Below are 23,778 nucleotides of genomic sequence, written 5' to 3' on the forward strand. Positions count from 1 at the left end.
ACTCAGATCTGTCTTTGTCCCCCTCCCCCTCATTCAGCTAGGCTAGGGTGCAGGTTCTCGATGGAGTAGATTGGGAAGCTTGCACTGGAGCAGAGAGGGTTGTGTTAGTGCAAAATGCAATCTTTGCCATGCTGGTTGAATTATATTTCAGGAATCCCAATGGGGTGGATATTAAAAGAAGCCATGGAAGGCATTAGGATGAGGCATCACATAATTTGCATTTGGGGCACGGAGCAGCCATAGAAGGCATCACATAATTTGCATTTGGGGCACGGAGCAGCCATAGAAGGCATTACATAATTTGCATCAGCAAGGACTTTTCTTTTCTTGCAACCTTTTCTTGGTTTTGGATGTAATATTATATCTCTGTTCCTTTTGTTTGTCACTGACATTGGGCAGGGCAAAATGGTGCACAAGACTCAACAATGGTGGGAAGCCAGCTGTGGTGTGCATAATCACCCTGGGAAGTCAGTAATGCCTGCCTCCAGTTTAAAAAACGGGTTGTAGTGGAGAGTTGAAGGCATGGGCTAGCCAACAAGCAAATTAAGTGCTGGAGTTACAAAATGGTGATGGAGCAGGCAATTAATAATCAGCTAACATCGACCCTACTAGTCATCAGTTTGCGGAGGTTGACAACATACATGCATCATATCAATGCATATAGGTTTGAGCACATGCCAGGCAAGCTTAACGTGTTAGCAGATGCACTCCTGTAATAGAAGTAGCATCCTGTCAGAGAAGCTGCACCGTATGCTCAATGGGTAGATCCAACATGCTTCTCATCTTGGTGGTGAAGTTCTTAAGCATGAAAAGAAAGGCAGAGCCTATAGCACAGCCCAAGAAAAGTGGTGGTTGTTTTTTAAATCACTAAGGACATCAGAGGATATGGGCAGTGCTGCAAAGAGGAATTCAGGGCCCCAGTACAACTTCATGAGGCCCCCTTTGGCGGTGGCGCAAAGATGTAGGTTTTCATGTGATTGGGGGCATGGCTATGCACCATTGGGGGTGTGGCTAGCAGGTGAAAATCCTACAGGTTCCTGCTAGGATGCTGGATCCTGCTAGGCCAGCATCCTACAGAAAAAAGCATGCATTGTTGTGACCACACTTGGCACAAGGGTGCAGTGCCAGCTCGCCAGAGCGTGACATATGTCTCAGCACTCCTGACTTTCAGGAAATCTAGCACCATAGAGTAGTATATAAAGAATTCAGTGTGTACATAAAGAGTTCACAGTATTGGCCTGCCCCTTAACATTGGGCAGAAGAGTCATTAAAAATTGGGATTATCCCACTATAATCACAACATTTCACAGACTGTACTGCTCTCTCCTACCTGTTCTTGTCACTTTCACCACCTGTGGCTGCAGGTTTCTTTAGTTGCGGTTTGTCTGGAATGTTGGGGGCCCTATGTGGGAAAAAAAAAGGGTAATTTAGAAAATTATAACCAGCCCCGTCGCTAAATCAATAGCACCCACGAGTAATAATTAGGCCTTCCTCCAGCCCCAACATTAAAATAATAGTATTCACATTTAATAAATAAACCTATTTCCCTCCCGGCAAACAGCCCCAGCAATAAATTATTAGTATTTACATTTCATAAATATACCTATTTCCCACAACCATCACTGCCATTAAAAACTTCATAGTCACATTTAATAAAGAGACCTCATTCTCCCCAAACTCACTCCCACATTCCATAGCCCTCAAACCACCCCATCTTAAATTAATAGTCCCCACTATTAAATTGCCCCATCACCCCACAAACAAAATAGCACCCACTAATTAGACACCACCTACCTCACACACACTTTACATTGCCACAAGCCCCCTATGCCATCACACACACAATACATTGCTACAAACCCCCTGTGCCATCACACACACTGCCACAAGCCCCCTGTGCCATCACACACATTACCAAAAGACCCCTGTGCCATCACACACACATTACCACAAGCCCCCTGTGTCATCACACAATACTGTGCCCCTTCATCATTACCACGCTGTGCCTCCTTGACGACAGTGTGCCCCTTAATCACAACCACACCATGTCCCCTTATCATACCGCACCCTCCATTCTTTTTCCCTTCACCACTGTTCCATGCTGCCCAACCTTCATCACTCTGTGCCATGCTGCCCAACCTTCATCACTCTGTGCCATGCTGCCCCCCCTCCCTTCATCACACTGTGCCATGCTTCCCCCCCTCTCCATCACTGTGCCATGCTGCTCCCCCCCTTCCACCACTATGCCATGCTGACCATCCCCCCCACCTCTCCATCACTCGGTGCCTATTTTTCCCCCCCCCCCTCTCTCCTTCATCACTCACTGCCTTTTATTCCCCCCCCCCATTCTCTAAAATCACTCGGTGCCTTCATCACTGTGCCTTTTTCTCTCACCCCCCCCCCCCTCCTTTACATCATTCGGTACCTTTTTCTCCGCCCCCCCCCTCCTTCTTCATCACTCTGCCCCTTTCTGTTTTTCTCGCTTTGCCTCTGTTCTTTTACTTACCTTTGCATTGGCTTTTTTCATCTTTTTTCTTTTCTTCTCTTATATCTTGGTCCTCTGCGCCACTCTACATTGAATGTGTGAACCGAGCGGAGATAAAGTAGGATCATGTGATGCGAGTATTTGTTTTTTTTAAATAAACTGCTCCCCTTACCAAGGAAGGGGACGGAGCCACTCCCACCCCCGCTAACAATAATAAAAGTAAAAAAAGTAAAAATATAAAACAAGTTTAAAAAAAAAAAAAAAAAAGGTGGTCAGTGAGAGGACGGGCCGGGCTCCGACAGGTCAAAGCCCAAGTAAATAGTACTCCCACCTTTCAGCTGCCCTGGATACGGGACCCACTGCAGCTACCTGCATTGCTGGGCAGGCTTAATGATTCTCAGGAGCCCAGGGCCAGCTTTGCACCCATTTGGCATGGCATTTCATTCTTTGCTGGGCTGTTTGTTATAATAAATTCCAGTTAATAACATTCTACCTTTCTGTTCTTAAAGAAATCATGTGCTAGATACATGCTACATTTAACACAGATAATTGTTCCGTTCAATAACCCTGATTATATTTTAAAGGTGGTAATAGTTTGAGATGTCAGGGAGTAATTGAAGTCTTCCTGTAAGAGTGTCAGCTACTGAAACAAATTGGGTGTTGGTAGTATTGGAAGACTAATGTGAATGTGAGGTATAAGGAGATTTAATAATTTTGGAAAGCCAGATTTTTTTTTTTGCTGTGGTTACCTTGTTGCACATATCAGCTCAGGTAAGAGCAGCCTGTGCAATTAGTTATATCAGGTAAGTTTATTTCAGAAAAATGTGGTAGTGACAGCAAACGATAGTATAAGGATTTTGATAGGAAATGTGTAGTCCAGCACAGGAACGATGGGGTAAATATTTCAGATGCCATGTTGGACTTACTTAGGAACACAATTCAGGAGCCATTGGTTTGGTCACAGCTGGTGGGGCTTCAGTCCTCATGGAGTGTCATTAGGACATCAAGAGGTGAAGAAAAATGCTGTGCAAAACATAGTAACTGGAACCAGCAGCGATGGACTTAATCACCTTGAGGAGACAGCCACATGACTGGCTATAGCTTCAATAGTTGGACCTCCACCAGCAGTGTGCCAAGGACAAATGTAGGTGTCATGTGTGCTAAGCGCTGGTTCCAAGGGGCATTGTTGCTGTGCTTAGATGATAGGCAGAACAGGCCCCGGATTATTGAGGTGGCAAATATGATAGCCATGCACATCATTTCCCTGCATGTTGATTCATGAATAAAGTTTTAACTTTTTTTTTTTTGCCCAATACCAGTTTTAGAAGCTTTATTTGTATAGCATGTGGCTATGGGTCACTGGCTGGTAAGGCCTATGCTCCCTTAATTGAGTTGATGGCACTGGAAAGTGACAGTCCTAGAAGGAACATGGCTGCCGGGCAGCTCTGAGCCGTGGCTGGAAGGAAAGGCTGACCCCATGCCCTTCTTTTACACCAGGATCTTAAGAGACCAGTAGCAGCTGAGCGGACAGGGCTAGACGCCGGCTGGAGGGGCAGGTTTAAAAGGTATGGAGGAGGGAAGCAGGCAGTAGTTCCATCAATATTCACACCCAACCCTTGAAGCATTTTTTCTTTGGTATAAAAAAAAATGCCTGTGTACATGTGATACCACTTTCATACTGCCGCCCCGGAAATATCCCGGGTTGTTAACCCGGGATATTGCCGGGGCACAGGGCAGTATAGATAACAAGATTCCCGGGTCGGGCAGGTTCATACTGCACCTGCCTGACCCGGGTTTTAGAAGAAAAAAAAGTGTAAAAAAATGTTTTAATTAAAAAGAAATACATAACAAATGTTTACTTAACTTATTTTCAGCCAGCGGTGTCTCCGGTGCGTTGCCGGCTGTCAGGGGGACCTCTGGGTACTAAAATGACGTCATTTCTAGTCCATTAGAAATGACGTCATTTTAGTACCCAGAGGTCCCCCTGACAGCCGGCAACGCACCGGAGACACCGCTGGCTGAAAATAAGTTAAGTAAACAATTGTTATGTATTTTTTATTAATTAAAAACTTTTTTTTTTACTTCCCGATTTATTTTTTTTACAGTATGAATGGTGAGACCCGGGAATTACACGGGTTGCACCATTCATACTGCAGGCGAGCGGGGTCCAACCCGGGAATTACCCCTCGCAAAATCCCGGGATTTTAGACCCGGGATTTTGTGGTTGGACTATTCATACTGCACCAAGACCCGGGTTTTTCAGCGTGCCTCTGCAAAAACCCGGGTTTTTGGTGCAGTATGAATGGGGTATGAAGGTAGTCGTGTAGATATAGAGATATATGTGTAGGGACGAATATAGATACGTATATGAAAGAAAAAAGTCTATAAAAGAAAAGGTGAATTGTTTTGTTTTTAACTGTGTTTAACTTGGAATCATGCTATTCTTTTCATGCAATTTCACTTTTTGTTATTTAATATCACCATTATGATTCTTTGCTGATTGTCACAGATATAGGGCGGGGAATAAAGGTGTACAAAACATGTTGGGGAAGGGGAGATAGGGGGAGCCAGCAGCGATGCACCCTGAAGAGATGCATGTTTGGCTCCAGCTTCACATACCGTCAGTCAGAAAAGTAGTGTAACAGTCAGCAGTCGTAAAACGATTTGCAAGGAAAATCAATCTGGCAAAATAGATTTTAGGGGCTCGAGTCTGATTTTGGGAAGACCAGTAAGGATGAAATTACAATAGTCAATGCGGGAGATAATGAGTGCATGAATTATAGTTTTTGCACCATGTGTGAGATATGTACGTATTCTGGAAATGTTTTTTAGATGTATGCAGCATGATGTAAATATAGTTGATCTGGGGAACAAAGGATGGTTGCGAGTCAAGGATTAAACCTAGGCAGCGAGCGTTCGGGGTGGGATTGATGTTGTCAACAGAAATAGAAATGTCAGCTTCTATTGTTGGGTGGGAATATTATTAATTCTGTTTTCGAAAGATTGAGTTTGAGTTGGCGAGAGGACATCTAAGATGAAATGACAGAAAGACAGTCCGTAAGGTGGTGAGACAACACAGATGGTGAGAGATCAGGAGAGGATAGATGAATTTTTGTATCATCTACATAGAGATGATACTGAAATCCAAAGAAGCTTATTAGTTTTTCAAGATAAGTGGTGTAGATAGAGAATAGCAGAGGACCTATGACTGAGCTTTGTTGTACTCCAACTGATAAAGGAAACGGAGTGGAGGTCGTTCCAGAGAAATTAACACTGAAAGAGCGACTAGATAGGTAGGATGAGAATCAGGATAGGAGAGTGTCTTGAAGATCTAGGGATTGTAGCATCTGTATGAGGAAAGAGTGGTCAACAGTGTTGAATGCAGCAGAGAGATCCAGGAGAATCAAAAGAGAGTAATCACCTTTAGTTTTAGCTGTGACTTCATACTTCGAAATTCAAATTCCTTTAACATCACTCCTCCTGGATCCTCCCCACTACCTTTTACCTCACCCCCTCTTCTCTTTCTGCTCTTATCGATCTTCTGCTCTGTCGTCTCTTTCTTTTTTCTTACTGGCGGCCTACCACACCGCCACTCTCTCTTCTCTTCTCTGCTTTTGGTAAAATTGGCTCAACGTCTAGACTCTTCAATGTCTATGATAGACGCTTATTGTTTTATTACCTGAATGTTCACATGCCTCATGTATCTCACTAGATCATTGTCTGATGTTTACTCTTGGCCCTTGAAAAAATTAAGTCTTTAAAAAAAAAAAGGTTGGACTCTTTTTAGAATTTTTTTTACTTTCTTGTAATTGCACAGTGTTAAGGATTCCAGAAGTCCCACAGAGAATAGCCAAAAGGCCAACAACACAGACAGACATGCAATGACTTTACCAGAGTTCTGAAGTAAAATACCGCTTTTTACAAGGGAGCAATCAAGGAGATCTGGAGCAGCTGATGGGTAATTACCCCAGACTGAGCACATTCAGACACCTTGAAGAAAAACTGAGAGCAGAAGGAATACATATGGACTATGCATTAGAAACAGAACAAAAAAAACCCATAATTTTTATTTATCCATGTGTGGGATCATGACACTGGCTCACTTTTCATAAAAAAAGAACTCGTGAAAATTCTTATTTTGGCAATTAACCCAATCTCTCTTAAATGGCAGAAGCATAGAAGTCTCATCTAAGGGAACAGTGTAACTCACCCCTGCAAGACTGAGCAACAGGTTTTTTTCCAACGTCTGACACCATGGTAAAAAAATAAAATATTTACACCTCCCAGTGAAGCATTTTGATTACACTTAGGCTGGGTACACAATACAGGAAGATGCTAATGATGCAAAAGTTTTATTGATTTTACCAACTTCAGGGGGAAAAGTTCCGATCAGCATGACAATCATGTGTACACACTATACTCATTGTGCACAATTACCTTCAGATCTGTACTCTTCATCTGACATAACATGTTTGTGAGTGCATAAACACTGCAGAATTGGAGCAACATCGTTCCATCGTTTAGTTCAATTTAAAAATCTAGTTTAATGATAAAATGGGCTTTGGAACGATAATCGTTCATTGTTGCAGGGTACACACTAATGTGATATTGGGCCAATCAGTCGTTTATCGTTTGATTGGCCAGATAATCGGCTGAAAACACTGTAGTGTGTACTAAGCTTAATTATACAACTCAAAACACAATTATAGTGCAGCTCTGCGCTGGTGATATAATATTAAACAAATATCAATACATGTGATAATAAAATTGTAATAGATAAAAAAACAAAAATAGAAAATATAGTGAAACCTGCACCGGAAAAACACCCTAATTGAATAAAGCTAGCAATACATTAAGATCGAAAAACAAGTGCTCCAAACCCCACTTTCCAACAAACTATTAAGGGCTTAGTATATTTATAGAAAAATGATAATAGTACCATTTCTCTTATGATGCATTAAATATCATTGTTTCACTTGTATTTATGATATCTGATATTTAACAAATTATAATGAACATCCTAGATGATATGACATTGATACATTGGGTCTGAGTCATTAAGGAAAGTAAGGCAAAAACAAGGAGTAAATGTTCTCTGGGACAAACCATGTTACGATGCAAAGGGTGCAAATTAGTATATTATTTTTCAGATAAGAAAAAAACTTTTTTTTTTTTTCAATCTAGCACACAAAATAAGATTTTTACTCACCGTAAAATCCATTTCTCTGACTCCATTGGGGGACACTGCTAGACATTGGGTGTAGTAGGTGGACTGGGAGTCTTGGCACTTATAAACTTGTTGGTCTGTCACACTCCTCCCCTACTATGCCCCTCCTCTCCAGCCCAGACCTCAGTTTTGTATAACCAAGTTAGGAAGAAAAGAGAAGCAATACAGAAAATAGCACCAAAACCAGCACTACTTTCAGAGCAAGGGAGGGTGCGCAGTGTCCCCCAATGGAGTCAGAGAAATGGATTTTACGGTGAGTAAAAATCTTATTTTCTCTTTCCTGCCATTGGGGGACACTGCGAGACATTGGGGATATACCAAAGCTTCCTCAAGGGTGGGAATGCTCTGGAATGGCTGTACGCCCCAACCTGCGAGTAAAGCTCGCATTAGCAGACACCAAACCATGCAACCAAGAAACTCTGTCGAAGATGTGGGCGTTGCTATCCTGAACAACAGCTTTACTGATCGTCCAAGAAACACCAACTCTCTTGGCGAAGAGGTTGCAAAGACACTAGCACTAGATAATTTAGCGTCCGAAAGGATGAAAAGGAACCTTAGCCTCCCTGCTTGAGACTCTGCGGTCAATCTGTCCCCGAAGAGCACAAACCACCTCCAGCCGACGTAACACTCAATGGAGGAAGAATAACCTAATGCTTGCCCCCAAGCTCCTAAAGCAAGAATAACGCAGACACTATTCTCTGAACCAATATTGGCCGGAGTGACGCACCTCTCTCCCCTACCGGCAAGTAGAATGTGGGAGTGCATTGCACACTATCACCCCTGGGACCAGGTGACATGCACATGACCTACTCCAGGAAAAGCATATCTACCCTGAGTCAAGACAAAAGAGGGCAAAACAAGTGCTCTGATCACCCGGACTAGTCTTCATGACTAACCAACCGGCAGAGACCAGTCAAGCAAAACTTGAAGCTACCGTGATCCTGTAAACTGGTGCTGAAATAGAAGTAGAGCACAGGGGCTAGCACCCTGCAGGAAGCTAGGCGGATATCAGAGGTAATTTGCGAAAGAAAACGACTTAGAGTCAGCACTGAGACGTGTGAAAACTGCAGGACCCACACCAACTCTTTCCTGTTTCCAGACCTAGAAAAAAAAAAACCGGATGAGGAAACTGTTCTCCCGGTTCTCTCCAAGGTACTAAGCAGCTCCCTGCAACAAACCTCTGGCCCCAAGGCTAGAGTGTTCCAATGCCACCAGCTAGACGATATAACAAGTGGCAGAAGGAGGTCCCTGACCCTTCAGCTCTGACCACCGAGTTAGGCAGAAGAGAGGTGTCACCACTAGCTGCCCATGTTTGAGAACCATACCCTGCCAGGAAAATGAAGGGCCCCAGAATAGCTGGAAGCCGCACTGTGTTCGACACTCCCTAGCCCCCATGGGGACCTTGGAAGGGAGAACGACAGGTACGCCCGACCAAAGCCTTAGGGGGTATCCTGGCATCAGAGAACTCCGCTCAAGAGTCTCTAGATTATAAACAGCAATGGGGTGACCGGATAAATAAGTACGGATGCCCTGGGGCAAACACCGAAGTGCCCCCACTATTCCACCTGGGGAGCAACGGACGTTACCATGGAGAGACCATTCGTCCTGGTTAATTGGCTGCCTGCCAAGGCTCTCGGCTTTGCACCCTTTTTATGTCGGGATAATTTACAAATGAGTGGGAACCCAACCCGTTGCTCAGGCTATACCCTGGACTTCTGTTTCACTGTTCTCCAGACATGAGTTCCTCTGAGATACTCTAGAAATGCAACAGTCGTGGCCTGACAGATTGTTTAGGGACTTCCTGATTAGGACCTGAATGGGCTTAGTGTCCCATCCTGCAAACCCTGAGCACCCGATTGAAATAACAGTCCTCTTGGAAGGACCAAAAAGACTCTGGAACTCTAAGGTTTTATTAATCCCCCTCCAGTAACAGACTAGAGCCTGAGCAGACCGGAGTTCAGGACCGAGACCCTGTGGGACCCCAAGTAGGAGCTGAAGAGTAATACATGTGTCTGCTGAGGCAAATTGGGTGTTAAACAATGTAGTCTTTCTGCACCTTCCAGGAACCAGATGGAGAATTATCCGTGTAGAGATGACGGATCCCTTGGAAAGAGTTTGTCCAGGCAGGGTACCATCGTGACTCGCCGGGTGTAGCGTTTGCCTGCCCTAACCTCAGCGTCTCGTGAGGTGCAAGATGTGGAATGAAAAGGCAGGACCCTGAGCCGGAACTGCAATCACTGTTTCGTCAAAGCGAAAAAGACCCCGGAGGCTCCTTCCTAACTGGTACATGTAAGAAGACCTACAAGATGTATACTAAGCCAGGAACTTCTTCTATTCACTGCCTGCCATGACTGTGCGCAGTGACTACATCCTAAACCAGACTGCCTATTGAAGGACCACCAGCTTCAAGTAAGGCAAGGATCCCTTTGTGGAACGGTAAGAGGTTGGAATAAACTACACCAACTTCCAGGAATACCACCAGGTATATGGGCTTCTTCCCTAACTGTACCTGTGCAGGTACTATATGCTCCTATGGGAGCCAACAAAGGGGCTACATGATGGGGCACGTTGACCGATGGATTTAAGTCCGCCCTTGACCTGCCTAGTGGAGCTGATGGGAAGAGATGCACTCTTACTGTCAGAGTTTCCTATATACTCCACTGTAATACTGCCAAAGTGAGCAGCTCCGCTCTTGGAACCTCATCCAGAATCCACTGGCTAACTGTTCTGCCCATGGCTGAATAGCCTATTCCAAAACTCAGCTATGACCCTATAGGGTGTGGAACCTTCTGACAGCCGTCAGATAAGATGAGTTGAGGCTATGTAACACCTCTGGTAAGAGAAAAAACCTACCCTGGCCATCTGCCCTGCGTAGGGATAGCAGCCTAAGTGAATATACAAGTCACAAGGGTTGTTAATTCCACATGTTACTTTCCATCTATTTTCCAGGGAGAAGAAATTGTGACCTGTGCAATAATTGTATACTTGGCTGTTAGGCAAAGGGTCAGACACCATGCACAACCACTGAGAAGGTGCGGACGGGACTATACATCCGGAGAACGGATGTTACATTTTCGGAATTAATGTCTGTCTGCTGAGGAATGAGCCATATCCTGATCCTGACTGAAGAACTCTGAAAATCAAATTCATACTTACCCCTGTGAGATGGTGAGCAGATGTGGCTGTCTGTGCGGAATCAGATCAGGACACATAGGCCTTCTGTCTGGGAAGAAGTGTCTGTGTCTGTGGCAGATATAATCTGTGTGAACCGAGTGTGGGTAGTGAGAAAAGGGGGGCTGATTCACGTACCTTTCCAGACCCTAACGCCACTCTAGTGCGTTCGATCACTCATACCGTTAGTGATTCTTGCCTAGACTGCCATCTCCAGAGTTGCAGACACCGCAGTGGGTGCACCTCGTTCACAGGCCTTAGTATCGCAAGCTGCACAGGAAGCATCCTGGCTAAGCTGCTGAAAATCTAACAATATATGTGGCACAGATATAATGCAGCTTAGACATATCAGCGAGACAGTCTGAAACATAAAACAATGATAAGTACAGTGTCACAGAATAAAACTGAAATTCATCACTCTGGCAAATGTATATATAAATATAATGCAGTACCGACAAACCAGAGTGTGGCTTACTGCTGAAGGTGTCCTCCTTCTAGCAATAATACTCAGAGGGTCTCTGACCCCTGGGGGTCCCCTCCTTTTTAGGCATAATGGCCCAGCTTGGCTTCTGCGGAATTGCTGACACCGAAGTGGGTGCACCCTGCTCGCAGACTTTAGTCTCATAAGCTGCCCAGAGAGCATCTGGGCTAAGCTGTGGAACAGGTAATATTAAAATATACTTGGTACCGACATAATGTTACTCAGACGTACCAGCGAGGCCGTATGACACAAACCAATCGTAAGCAACGGCTCAGAGAATAAAAATTAATCATGTCATTTGTACATACTGTCAGTACAGATGGAAAACCTCATACTGGGGGGGCCTTTACAGCCAAAATGCAATGGTAGGATTGGTGATACCAAATAAATTTGTATGTTATGTCTTGGGCACCTCAATTATCCCCATTGCAACATGTACCTCATTTTGAATAGGATGATTAAAATATAATCCAGAATTATGTATGGCACCTGTATATCATCGTACACACATACTAGTGGATGTCTATTATACTTGGAAGCTCCTATGCAGGCGCATAGAAAAGTAAAGGTACAAATTGAGAAACCCCAGCATTTTATATCTATTAGATGTTCTCTGTAGCATAGAAATTCTTCTTATCTATATACTAGGTAATTTCTAAGTATTAGACACCGTGTCCCCAGGCTCTGAAAACAGTCCTAGTGCTTGTATGCAAATAGTGAGTGAACAGTTAACATTTGTTTAGTAAACAAATAAAGACAATACAGAGGTACCGGCAGACTAGAGGCAGAGAGGTTACAGCCTTGCAGCATGATGTCTCTGTTCGGCAGTCTCCGGGCATGGCCGCCATCTGTGCTCGGGAACTGGGAAGGAGGTTCCACCCTCCATCCGTCCTCCAAGGTGGCCGCCACCACTTCCCGCCGAACAGCACATACAAAGTATGGTTGTCGGCTGTTAAAACGCATCCTCCGCCTATTTTAATGTGTCCAGGCTGCGGGGAGCATTAGGGATGAAATCGCCTCCTATGGAGTGCGATTGTTTCGCTGTCCCCACTGCTCGTTGTCCAGGGGGAGGGGGAGGGGTGGACTTTCCGCCGAACAGCACATACAAAGTATGGCTGTCGGCTCTTAAAATGCATCCTCTGCCTATTTTAATGTGCCCAGTCTGCGGGGAGCATCAGCGATGAAATCGCCTCCTATGGTGTGCGATTGTTTCGCTGTCCCCACCGCTCGTTGTCCAGGGGGCGAGGGAGGAGGGTACTTGCCGGCATGTCAGTCGGGCGGAGGAGTGAATATGTAGCCTCACTCCCGCCCGTACTAAAGATTAAGGCCTCGGCCGTCTATATGGCCGTTATAAATTGCAGTGCTGGCTGACCGGCTGCTGCCAGTATGGCAGACTTACAATTTGTGGTGCAACTGCTCATTTCTAGGGGGAGACTGCCGGCAAAGGTGCAGGGCAAGTGAGACAGGCTGCTGCTTACCTCGCGCAGGGACCAGGGTGAAGGAAGCCGACAGGCTATTCATCCCTCTGGGTCTTAGGTTCGATCCCCGCGCAGCACCTGTAAAAGAATTAAAAATAAAAAAGTGAAAACCTAAATCTAACTAAAGTATAGGCAGGAGCCTATACCAAAGTGACCTAACTCCTAGGCACTTAGAAAAAACTGAGGTCTGGGCTGGAGAGGAGGGGCATAGTAGGGGAGGAGTGTGACAGACCAACAAGTTTATAAGTGCCAAGGCTCCCAGTCCACCTACTACACCCAATGTCTCGCAGTGTCCCCCAATGGCAGGAAAGAGAAATACTTGATAGCTTTATTTTTACACTGAAATTTAAAGTTGATCTAGGACATGCCTTACCCCAACTGTAAATCTTCACAATTTACAACATGGTTCTGTCCAGGTGCAAAGTTACTCCTTTTTTTATTCTTTACTTTCCTTTATGACTTAGGCCCATCATGTCTACTTATTTAGATAGAACAGTTTCACTTATATTCATTCAACCTCAATAATTCATTAGACATTATAAAAGGTACAATCCAGTTTGAATAAAAAATTCTTCTTTATTACCAGACATCAGCTGTGTTAAACATCGTAAAAGGTAAAAACACAGCACTCAAATCCCTCTGTGATACCAGGTCCCTTCAGCAATATGCGCTTACTAAATACAGGTGTAAATAGAGGCATATAGGAACTGCAAGTTTCTGAAGAGATGTTACTCAGTCGGAAAAGCAGTCTCCACAGCCCTCAGATTGAGCAGCTGATTTTCGGGGTCCCCACTAATACCAACGCATTTCGAATTAACTCTTTATCAAGGTTTTCGGAGATTGACCACCCCTTTTATTTTTCAACCACTCCATTTATAAACCATTTGTATATGTATTCTACATTTGATTAAGTAAGCAGAATGTCTTAAAGGGAGAGTTTGTGTGTGCATAGAATTGAGGGAAATAGACAAACTGAGAAATGGTTTGAGACAAACTAGGGAGAATAATAATCCTTTAACTGAAAGAGAAGAGAAGCCAGGATGATATAAATTTTACAAAACATACATTTTACAGATAATTTCTTAGGTGTAGAAATGCATACATTTCACATATAACTGTTTAAGATTAGGACAATATAAAATGTAAACATAGTAAGTTAACTAATCCTATAACATCATGGTGCATTCTAGATTGCATAGAGACATATGTTATAGACTAAATGTGAAACTAGTAGTTTGCTGTAATACATTTGAAGTTTCCAACAAAAATGACGACCAGCTTAATATTTTTTAATAATGGTAATAGATTGAAGGATATAAATTTTACTGGTTCCTCAGAGCTATTTATGTCAATTTAATCAAGGACTACAAAATATTTTGATTGTTTTACTGCTTAGTTGTTGTAAGTGAAATGTACTTTTTCCTGCTAAATACAATAAAACTGCACTTTACCTATGCGCCATGTTATTCCTCCTATTTAGCACAAAAACAAGGTACTTAATACAATAAAACAAAATTAATCCATGGTTATCCCTGGCATCCTTATCAAGTGCAAACAAATATGACTTGACAGGAGACCTGAGTATCATCCAAATACTGTAACCACTTGTCAGGCGCTGTCCTCGCTGTTCCCCAGCGAAGCACCATCGGGCGCATGCGACACTGATATGTCCTGTTGCTAGGCAACGGGATGCTTCCTTGTCTCGGCGGTCAGCGTGTCTGACCGCCTCTCTCCTCCTATCACAGCTTGGCTGCCTCTTTTTAAACCTGGTTCTGACACCATTAGGGTGCAGAGTATCAGGTCTCCTGTTCTCCAGCGTTATTGTATGTTCCTGCTCCTGTTTTGGTTCTGACCCGGCTTCCCTAACTTCTCTTCTGGATTTTGCCTGTTTGCATCTGTTGTGACCCCGACTTGTTGACCATTCTCCTGGATTCTGCTTCTAGTCCTATCTCTGGGACCTCGGCCTGTCTGACTTCTCTGTGGATCTCCCATCGGTACTGCCTGTTCCCGTTTGTAATTTTCAATGGATTTATAATCATAGATCATTTTAGAATCTCACTATTTAGCAGTTCCTCAGACCCCTCAATTGCAATTAATATTTTAGCTATGATGAATACAACCATCTCACTTAAAAATCTTATGTATATGTTATACTCTGCCCCCATACATTGTGTGAGCAACCTAATGCAGATTGCTGATGAATAAAATGGAAGTTTGCAACTAGAACTGGCTTAAATGGGCTTAAGTAATTTTATAGACACAATGGTATGTGACAGCTGCTACCTCTCAACTTCCTTATACATGTGAAGAGGAAGAGAGAACGCAGTAAAACCTCTTGCAACCAGAGACACGCCAATACAGTGGACACGACTGGCTAAAAAGCATGTTGTTATGGGCATCATTAGAGGGTAATGTAAAACATGCCCTTAAAGGGGCAGTTTCAATTGTCTGCGATGTTCCTAAGAACATCACAGATGCACTTTACCGATATTACGGTAAAAAGTCATGCAGATTTTTCCTTGTACCTTTATAGGGTACGAGCAAAAATGAGCGTTACCGTCTGTAAAAAAAAAAATACGAAAAAGGTGTCTCACGGCCATTCCGGAGGCAACTTGCGAAGATTTTTTATTAATTGACTCTGCCCCAAAGAATATTATCAGGTAGGTAATAATTGTATGACCCAAGGTATAGAACTGTATGTCACCAGCCTCAGTATGTTTGACTTGTATAAAGTATGCTTTCCTACTGAAAATTACTGACTCATAAAATATGCAGAAAGTTGTAAGCTGTAACCAGTACTCAGTACTCAGTAACAACAATCACAAGTATATACCTGTAGACACATTTACTGTATAGACTCTCAATGGCATAATTGTTTCATCATGTTATCAATCTCAGCTATGCAATCTTCTCTCTCTATTTGACTTAATGACTGCCTTAGTTGTTCCAGTGAAACAGGATATTTATTTAACACAAGGCTGGTAGGTGACAATCCTCCTTTTCTTGCCTCGCCTTCAATCTCTAGTACAACACTGTTGGTTGCCTCCCCAAGCAATTCTGCCAATCGTTTCCAATCTAGTGCTAGAGGATGTGGTGTATCAAGAAGACAGCAAAGTTTTGTCAGTGTAGCACCTTCAAGCCAGCGTGTGCTACAATTAATTCCAAGACTGGCTAGCATTCTTATGTCATGCTGTGAAAACAATACCTCCCATGGCTGTATATCCCCACATCTGCAACAAAGGGAGGAATTTGTTTTTACAGCTTCCAGGATTTGCTCAAAACTAAATCCACAGAGCTCCTCAGTTATGGCAGCTGATAGTGGTTCCTTCAATATACAGACCAATACTTTATCTATTCGTGAAGCCACTGATATTTTGTACAGCTCTGTAGGACAAAGATGTAGCTTCTCATAATGCTGCTCCAGCTCGTTCCGAAGAAGGATTTCAACTTCCTTTCCTACCTTCTCCAACAAATTGTAACAGTCTCCCTCTGTGTCACTGCCTCTCCAACTCCCAGTCAAGTATAAAGATCGCTTGTCTTCTGAAACTTCAACTCTCAACTGAGCCTTTGTAACCAATAGTGCTCCCTCCTTCCAAAGTTGACAACTGTTGGATCCAAATACGCGCATAAGCTGGATCTGAAGTCGGCCCACTAAGAAATGGCTGAAAAGTCCCCTGCTACCATCTTTCCAGCGATATACCACACCTCGCAGCAGATTGTCTGGAGGCCCATATCTTTCAGGTCCTCCTCGTTTCAGCCAGCCAGGCACCACAAATTCCCCTTCTGGTGTCTTTAAGAGAAGGTCAAATGCCTCCAGTAACTCTAGAGCAGTTTCAGCATCCCCTTCGCCATCTGTCAAGTTCAGGGCTGCGACAACCTCCTCGAAACTCCTTCGTTCTTTATTTGTTCCAGATGCTGGGCTCAGTGCAAAGTTACCAAATCTGGCAAATATATCTTGTAGTAGCCACTCCAGGTCTAAAATAACCACACCTGATGACAAGGCGTGGGAAGGACTCACAGAATCAGATTGCACTTCAGAAGTAAACTTTTGGTCAAGATTTGCAGTTGAGCATATTCTAGATGAAAAGCAATGAGGCAGGTACAATAACTGTCAAAAAGAAGGAAAAAAATTAAAATATGAAAATTATAAGCAATTTGAACATTTCTTTTACGTTCTTAGACATAGGTTATGTCCAAAATGAAAAATGTTATCATGACATCATTATATGGGGTAATTATGGATGAAAGCATAGACCTTGACAATGGCCAATGTGCAGAAGAGCAACTTAAAAAAAAAATGCAGTATATCAATCTAGAGTTTAACTAGGCTGTGTCAAAGTACAGTCCAACAATAAATTCATAGCGAGCGATACTATTGTTTGGTTACAAGGCATACACTACTTATTAAAGTAAAAGTAAAGTGGTGAAAGGAACACTTACATGAAGGAGACTTGTGAATTCTTGTGAACATTAATTTTACACCAGCTCTGAACTGGTAGAGACTGGCTCTTGCCCTATACTTTTAACAGCAAACTTTTTGTTACACTTCGAGAGAGTAGCACAAAATGCTTCAAAAAAACACAAAAGTGCCAAAAATAATAAAAGCAGTCCTGGGGGTAAATGTATCAAAGTCCGCTTTTTTCATCTCGCGGGAGATCGGCGTCATTGCAGCTAAAATTTAAAGCGCTGAGGGCTTGTAAAGGCAAGGTTGCAAAGTAACACCGATCTCCCACGAGATGATAAAAAATGGACTTTGATACATTTACCCCCTGATGTCTCCTCAACATCACAATTAAATCCATAAATGAGGCTAAACTGAGCAGTATTTCTAAGAGAAAAATGAACAGGTTTATAAAATACTTTGATGTGATGCGATCACTTTTTCAGTGTGCCTCTTGATTTTTTTACCCTGAGGTTTAGTGGTCAGTTAATTATGTAGTCTAAGATGATTCACTTTATCATCTAATGTAAGGCAATACCATACACATCAATGTACAAGTGTCTATTTAGCAGTTCATACAGACAGTTACAGTACATGCACAGGGATGCATAAATCTGCATTCATGTGCACACGTGTTGACAGAATGCATTGACATTTGTCTATATTTTTTGCTACAGTGAGTAAAAATACCTCAGAGATGTTATGCAGGTATTCTACAGCTGTTAGCAGTGTGGTTGGACTGACTGGCATCAGTAAATTCTGTTGAATGTTCTCAGCAAACTCATTCAAACGCTGAAAACGAACCTGTACAGCAGCAAAGAGTAAAATAAGGATATTACAGAATTAAACAGCTAAATATTGTCCCGGAAGCTAATTTATCACTCTTTAACTTGCTGGAAGTGTATAATGAACTTGTTATTTGTACTCATCGATTATGGGCCTCATTTAGAGATGGGTGTACATCTATTTCCGTGCTATGCATCTGTACTAAAATGTGTCCATATCTTAGATATATACAGCCGCTTATGGCTGGTGGTGCAACAGGGTTTGGAAAGCATAAGTGGAGTACAGTAAGGACTTGTACGGAAAAAATGCGACTTTTCAATTTATTATTAACACTGTCAAGACACTATTCTCTTGCGGGTATATGACACTTCATTACATTATATTGGGTACAAATAGGGTATTGTGACTTCCGCATATACTACTAACATTGTCAAGTGACGTTTCTTGCTATAATTTTTGAGTTGGACATATCTTGAGATACTTAAGACTTAACATACACCATAAGTACGTTTTTTTTCTGTCAGAATTTCTACATGTGTTTGGAGCTTAAAATGTGTCCAACTGAATGTTATGCCCTATTGACCTGATTCATGTTGAGACATACGTCCATTTATGTAGCGTATCTTGCGTGAAATAGCTCTGCATATGGTCAGAAACAGAACTTATGACTATGAACGCAATTGCATGCATTGCATGTCTGAACGCAAATGACACAACACCAATATAATCGGAACTTTGCTCAAGATACATGTTTTTTCTAAACGCAACTTACATGCAAGTTGCGTCCGAAACATGAATCAGGCTCTATATGTGTAAAGTTATTGCCTTTTTTCTGATGAACAGGCTATGTTTTATATCCAAATCAGGACACACGTTTTTAAAAACACAGAGATATAATTACCTTGCAAGTATATATATTGCAGAGGTGAAATTTTCTCAGTTTTAATTCATTATATCAAAAGTACATGATAATTTTCATATTGATTGTTTTAAAACAAGTTTGTCTGTTTTAGACATTTTGATTACTTTGAGCACTATCAGACACGTTTGTAAATGCAATGACAGGATGCACTATGATATGTTTTTGTTTCTCATTTTCATATGGCACATGGGATTAAACACAGAATATCTTATTTAGATAAGGAAAGAAAATATTTTATAATATAAACCACATTTGGAAGTACTTTTTTTTTACAACAACTGAACTCTGCAAGACTTTAATATTACTATTGTGTGGACATTCACTATCACCTATTTTGTGTTTATGTATATTGTGTTTATTTGTTCAGATATATCTTTAGTTTTTCCACTTACTAGCCCCATCTTTGACTTTATTGTTTTGTTTTACGTTAATATTTTGGATTTTATTGGATTCCTTAGAGGGAAGTTGAGGGGTTTGCACCAAACATCCTATTCTTTTTTTGATATTTACTAAAGTACTATTAAAGTCAATAAAGAAGAAAATAAAGTCACTTTCACATGTCCTTGTTTGAAACATGCTATAAGGGCGCACTTAGGCTTTAGACTACTGCCAGATCCTCTGATAAAATTAATGACGTATCAAAGTCTGCTCATTGGATCTCAAAAAGTGTCTGCCTTAATGTATTCAATCTGTATATTACTTGTAGGACTTGTGTTCTTTGTATAGCATCAAACATTCCAAAAATCACAATTTTTGTGGGACAGTCCTGGTTTTTAACAGTCAAGTGGGCTAACTGGTTTGGGTCTTAGTAAAATGGGGGCATGACCAGGCAAATCCATGTGTGGCTTGATGGACAAATGGCATGGCCAATTGTTGTCCTGGAATGTTGCAAGGTATAGGCATGCTGTGTTTTATACTTTATTCCAAATGTCTGCTAAGAGTGTGCAAGTCTTCAAGCACTCAAAAGAACACCTATTTTTAATAGCAAATCACAAGTTCCCCTATTTGAACATTTGAAATGATAGTAGACATTTGGTAGGCATATATGAAAGTCCTAATGCTCTGTATCCTAGTCTGCAAAATGCTATTTATTAGCCTTCAGGACAGAACAAATAAATAGTAGACAGAGCCTGTTGAGTTTGGTGAAATCAAAATGTAACTTTCAGAGGGAGAAAGAAGATTAATAGGCAGAACGACCTCTGCAGAAATATGCCTGAACATCAGCAAACTTTCTTGCATATTTTACAGCGATCTTCTTATTAAAACTGTAAACACTGAGGACCAAAATTATAATTTTTATAATATTATGTTGGATAAAACTAATGATACCTTCAGAAATTGTTTCATTTGTAAAACTAGACAGTTTTTACAATATGTATCATTTGGTGAGATGCTCCCTCTATTTATGCTAAGGTTTAAAGTGAACCTTCATGTGTCAGTTACTTAACTATGGAAAAGGCTATGTGCCTCCACTTAATATGCCAGTATCGATATCCCAATCCCCCAGCCCTCAATATTGACATATGACACTCTGGAACTCATTCAAAATGCCCATGTTGCAGCATACCTGTTTGGTGGTGCCATACACCTTGATCTGCACCAGTGCGCCTAGAATTCTGTCAAAGCGCCTAGGGTTATGGCGTAAGATGACGGAGTTTGTGGAACAGAGGTTTATGTAAATGGGAGGAGTTGGATGGAGTGAGGGCACTGATTGCAAAGAATGATGTAGGTTTCCTGCACCTAGTTTTGCAGAGCATACTAAAAAAAAATAATTTTGTGGAGCAAGATTACTGAAATGATATAAAGGCGAACAACCATTTTCACTCCATAAAAGGAACAAGCTGGTGCAGATCAAGTTTCCGTTTATACCGTGTCATGAACTTCAAGAAGAAATGCACATTTTGAAAGGCATTCCCAACAATCTAATTTCTACACCTCCTCAAGTGTGGCAGTAATTAGTTACTACTTTCAATAAGCATTATCAAGGCACAATTAATATCCACACATTTATTTATTATGAACATTTGTCTATATAGCATCAGCATTTTCCATAGTGCTTTACAATTGGGAATAAACATTGTAATAACACAAGACTGGGTATTAACCCAAAATGCTTTTACTCTCATTGGTTAATTAAGATATAAATGAGGCACCAATGTTCTGTATTTTAGGCTAAAAACAGGAAAATGTGGTGTTAATTAAAAGGAGTGAAGCAAAAGTGAGAGCAGCCAACACTACTCAGGTGAGGCTTTCAGCTTTGCTGAAATATCGCATTCCTGTCATGGATCAGAAGCCCAATATATGTATTGCAAAACACCTGTACAGATGCACAGACAAAAGCAGAACTGTGGAATGCAGTAGTGTATGGCCCTGCTGAAAATAAGGACATCTACAACATCTTGAAATTATAGCTGTTCTTGAAATGTGATTACATTAATTTTTCTACCCATCTTTTCACCATGCTACTTTTTTAAGTTCAGCAAGTCTAAAATGATGTAAAATAACTTACCTGAAATAGGACATTACTGTCCTGAAAACCACATAAAAAATAGCTAGTAGAACCATGAATATCATTTTTCATATTCCAGAAACTAAAGCAGACAGAGGACTGAGGGTCTTGAAATAGTGTAATAATTTCCTGTGAAGTCATTGTGAAATCATTTATGTAATCCTTCTCATATCAATAGTTCATTAATTGTCTAATTGTTTTCTCACATTTTAATATAATATCTGTTCTTTCATTTCATATTCACTACAAGATATCTTTTACATATCATTGTTAAGCTATTTCTCTGTGTTACAAACAGGCTATGCAGTCGTGAGTTACAGTCAGGGGCTAGTAACAGTGATTTCCACACATTATCACTTACCTTCTGTGCACGAAGATGCAAGACTTGCTTTATGACCATCTGACAGATCTCAGGCACAGTGTCATCTTTTGAGTTCTAGATTTGCAAACAATGTAGGCATATTACACATAAATGAACAATATACAATAGGTTCTGTTTATACAGTGGTCTCTGGTTCTATGAAATGTACACAGCTGAATTCCTAGGGCCTGATTTATCAAGGCCTGAGTGCAACCCGCGTTTAGAAAAATACACTTTGCTTACTCCCAAATTCATCAAGGCACGGTATGTGTAGCGTATTGTGTGCTTTTAAAATCGGGTGTAGGTCTCTTCTCTACTACAAAAGATGCTGCAGGATACATACAATACCTATGTGGATCATAAATTTGCAAAGGAACGCACAAACACACACAAAAAAAATGAATTAATGTCACCTGGTAATAATATAGACATTAATGATAAGACCATAAAAAAAATCAAGACTTTGACTAGCCCTTTAGCTGGTGTAACATATATGGCATAAAAACAAGTAACTTCCACATGATCAGAGCTTGATTTGCACGTAGCTGCGTACGCTTGAGTTTGGCATGCTCCTATTGTAAATTCACTACGACAAAACGCCCTTTCCCCACCCAGTTCCTTTGTGTACGTAGACGCAGCAGATACAGTTGCGCTAACGAACGTATCTCCCAGTTCTGGGCATGATTTTGAGGATAATATGCAGAAAATCATCAGATATGTGTCTTGAAGAATCAGGCCCTTTATGCCTACATAAGTGATAATGACATGACTCCCTAACTCTATGCAGATTATATGAGCGATTGTATCTCTTTTGGTCATATTTTAAATAGGTATGATATCAGAGAATTGAGGGTTAGATTATCGGTCCAGTGATTGTGGCAAGAATGGAGGAATCAAATGGTTGTAGGGTGCTTGTGAAAAATGTACTTAAAAGTGCCCTTAACACACTATTTTATCTCACGGTGCAATTATATTGGATGAGATTTATCACATAAACCAGTTTGAGAACCACTAAACAAATTTGAGCATCTCTATATATTACATTAGGCAACCTAAAAGTACACACCAGCAAATAAGGTTCAGAGTGGGCAATCAGACAAGCTAGGTGTAAGTACATAATTATCAAAGCCCCTAAAGGTACCAGATACAAATAATAATTTTCTATTCTTCGTACTTAGCTCTTTCCAGTACCAAGCCCAGGAACACATAGAACATGCACATTTCCAAACCCATTTTATTTTCTAGATAGCACCTTACAGCATCTACTCCCTCTTTGAAGAGCAAATACATGACTGGTGCTTATTTGCTTGCTTCCTTTTTTCTTCTTTTTTTTTTTTTAAAGACCACAATATGTAGGCAATAAAGAATAACTCTGTGTTCTTCATATGGTTTACTTTTTGAAGAAGGTTATAGTATGTCATCAATAAGTGGGCTGTACGATAGTTGAGTGTTATTGAGATGGTGAGGAAATGGGTGAGAGGATGGGGGGGGAGGGGGGGGATAAAGGAAATGAACCTCTGGGACAAGGTGTGCTAATCTTGTTTATGCTAAACCTGAAATTGGGGTATTGTGGAAAGTGTACCGAAGGCCCTAGATCTTGTTCAATATTTTTATCAGGCTTATTTCTTCTTTGTATCTTTTGAAAGCATGGAAGGTAGCAATCTGATTACTTAAGAAAGATGGCTGCATAGAGTGTGATTACTGGGCAGAGGAAAGAACAGCAGCATAGAATGTCAAGAAAGGTTGGCTTGGGAATCTGCAGAAGAGTTGTTTCAGAGACCACTCATGCTCATGGTATCTATAAACTACACCTTTTTCAAAAGACAAAAATGTGTTCTACAATTTTCTATGAAAACGTGGATCAGTAGGGACACTGGTGCAGTTCATGATCAATGAAATAAGGAGACTGGCAGCTTC

The 23,778-nt window shown here is 41.5% G+C and overlaps 1 protein-coding gene across 1 annotated transcript in view; it reads right to left on the minus strand.

Moving 5' to 3' along the window:
* Window positions 1–13,398: 13,398 nt before the first annotated feature.
* The window catches only part of LOC142152150 (uncharacterized), a 61,642-nt gene continuing 51,262 nt past the window's right edge, over window positions 13,399–23,778 (minus strand). Inside the window, exons 14-16 of the mRNA XM_075208475.1 lie at window positions 21,862–21,936; window positions 17,974–18,087; window positions 13,399–16,950 (exon numbers count right to left, since the gene is read on the minus strand). Of these exons, the coding sequence (XP_075064576.1) occupies window positions 15,703–16,950; window positions 17,974–18,087; window positions 21,862–21,936 (1,437 nt within the window). The 3' untranslated portion in view covers window positions 13,399–15,702. The remainder of the gene's footprint in view (window positions 16,951–17,973; window positions 18,088–21,861; window positions 21,937–23,778) is intronic.

This window comes from Mixophyes fleayi, chromosome 4 (genome assembly GCF_038048845.1).
Source record: "Mixophyes fleayi isolate aMixFle1 chromosome 4, aMixFle1.hap1, whole genome shotgun sequence".
In the NCBI taxonomy this organism is placed as follows: Eukaryota; Metazoa; Chordata; class Amphibia; order Anura; family Limnodynastidae; genus Mixophyes; species Mixophyes fleayi.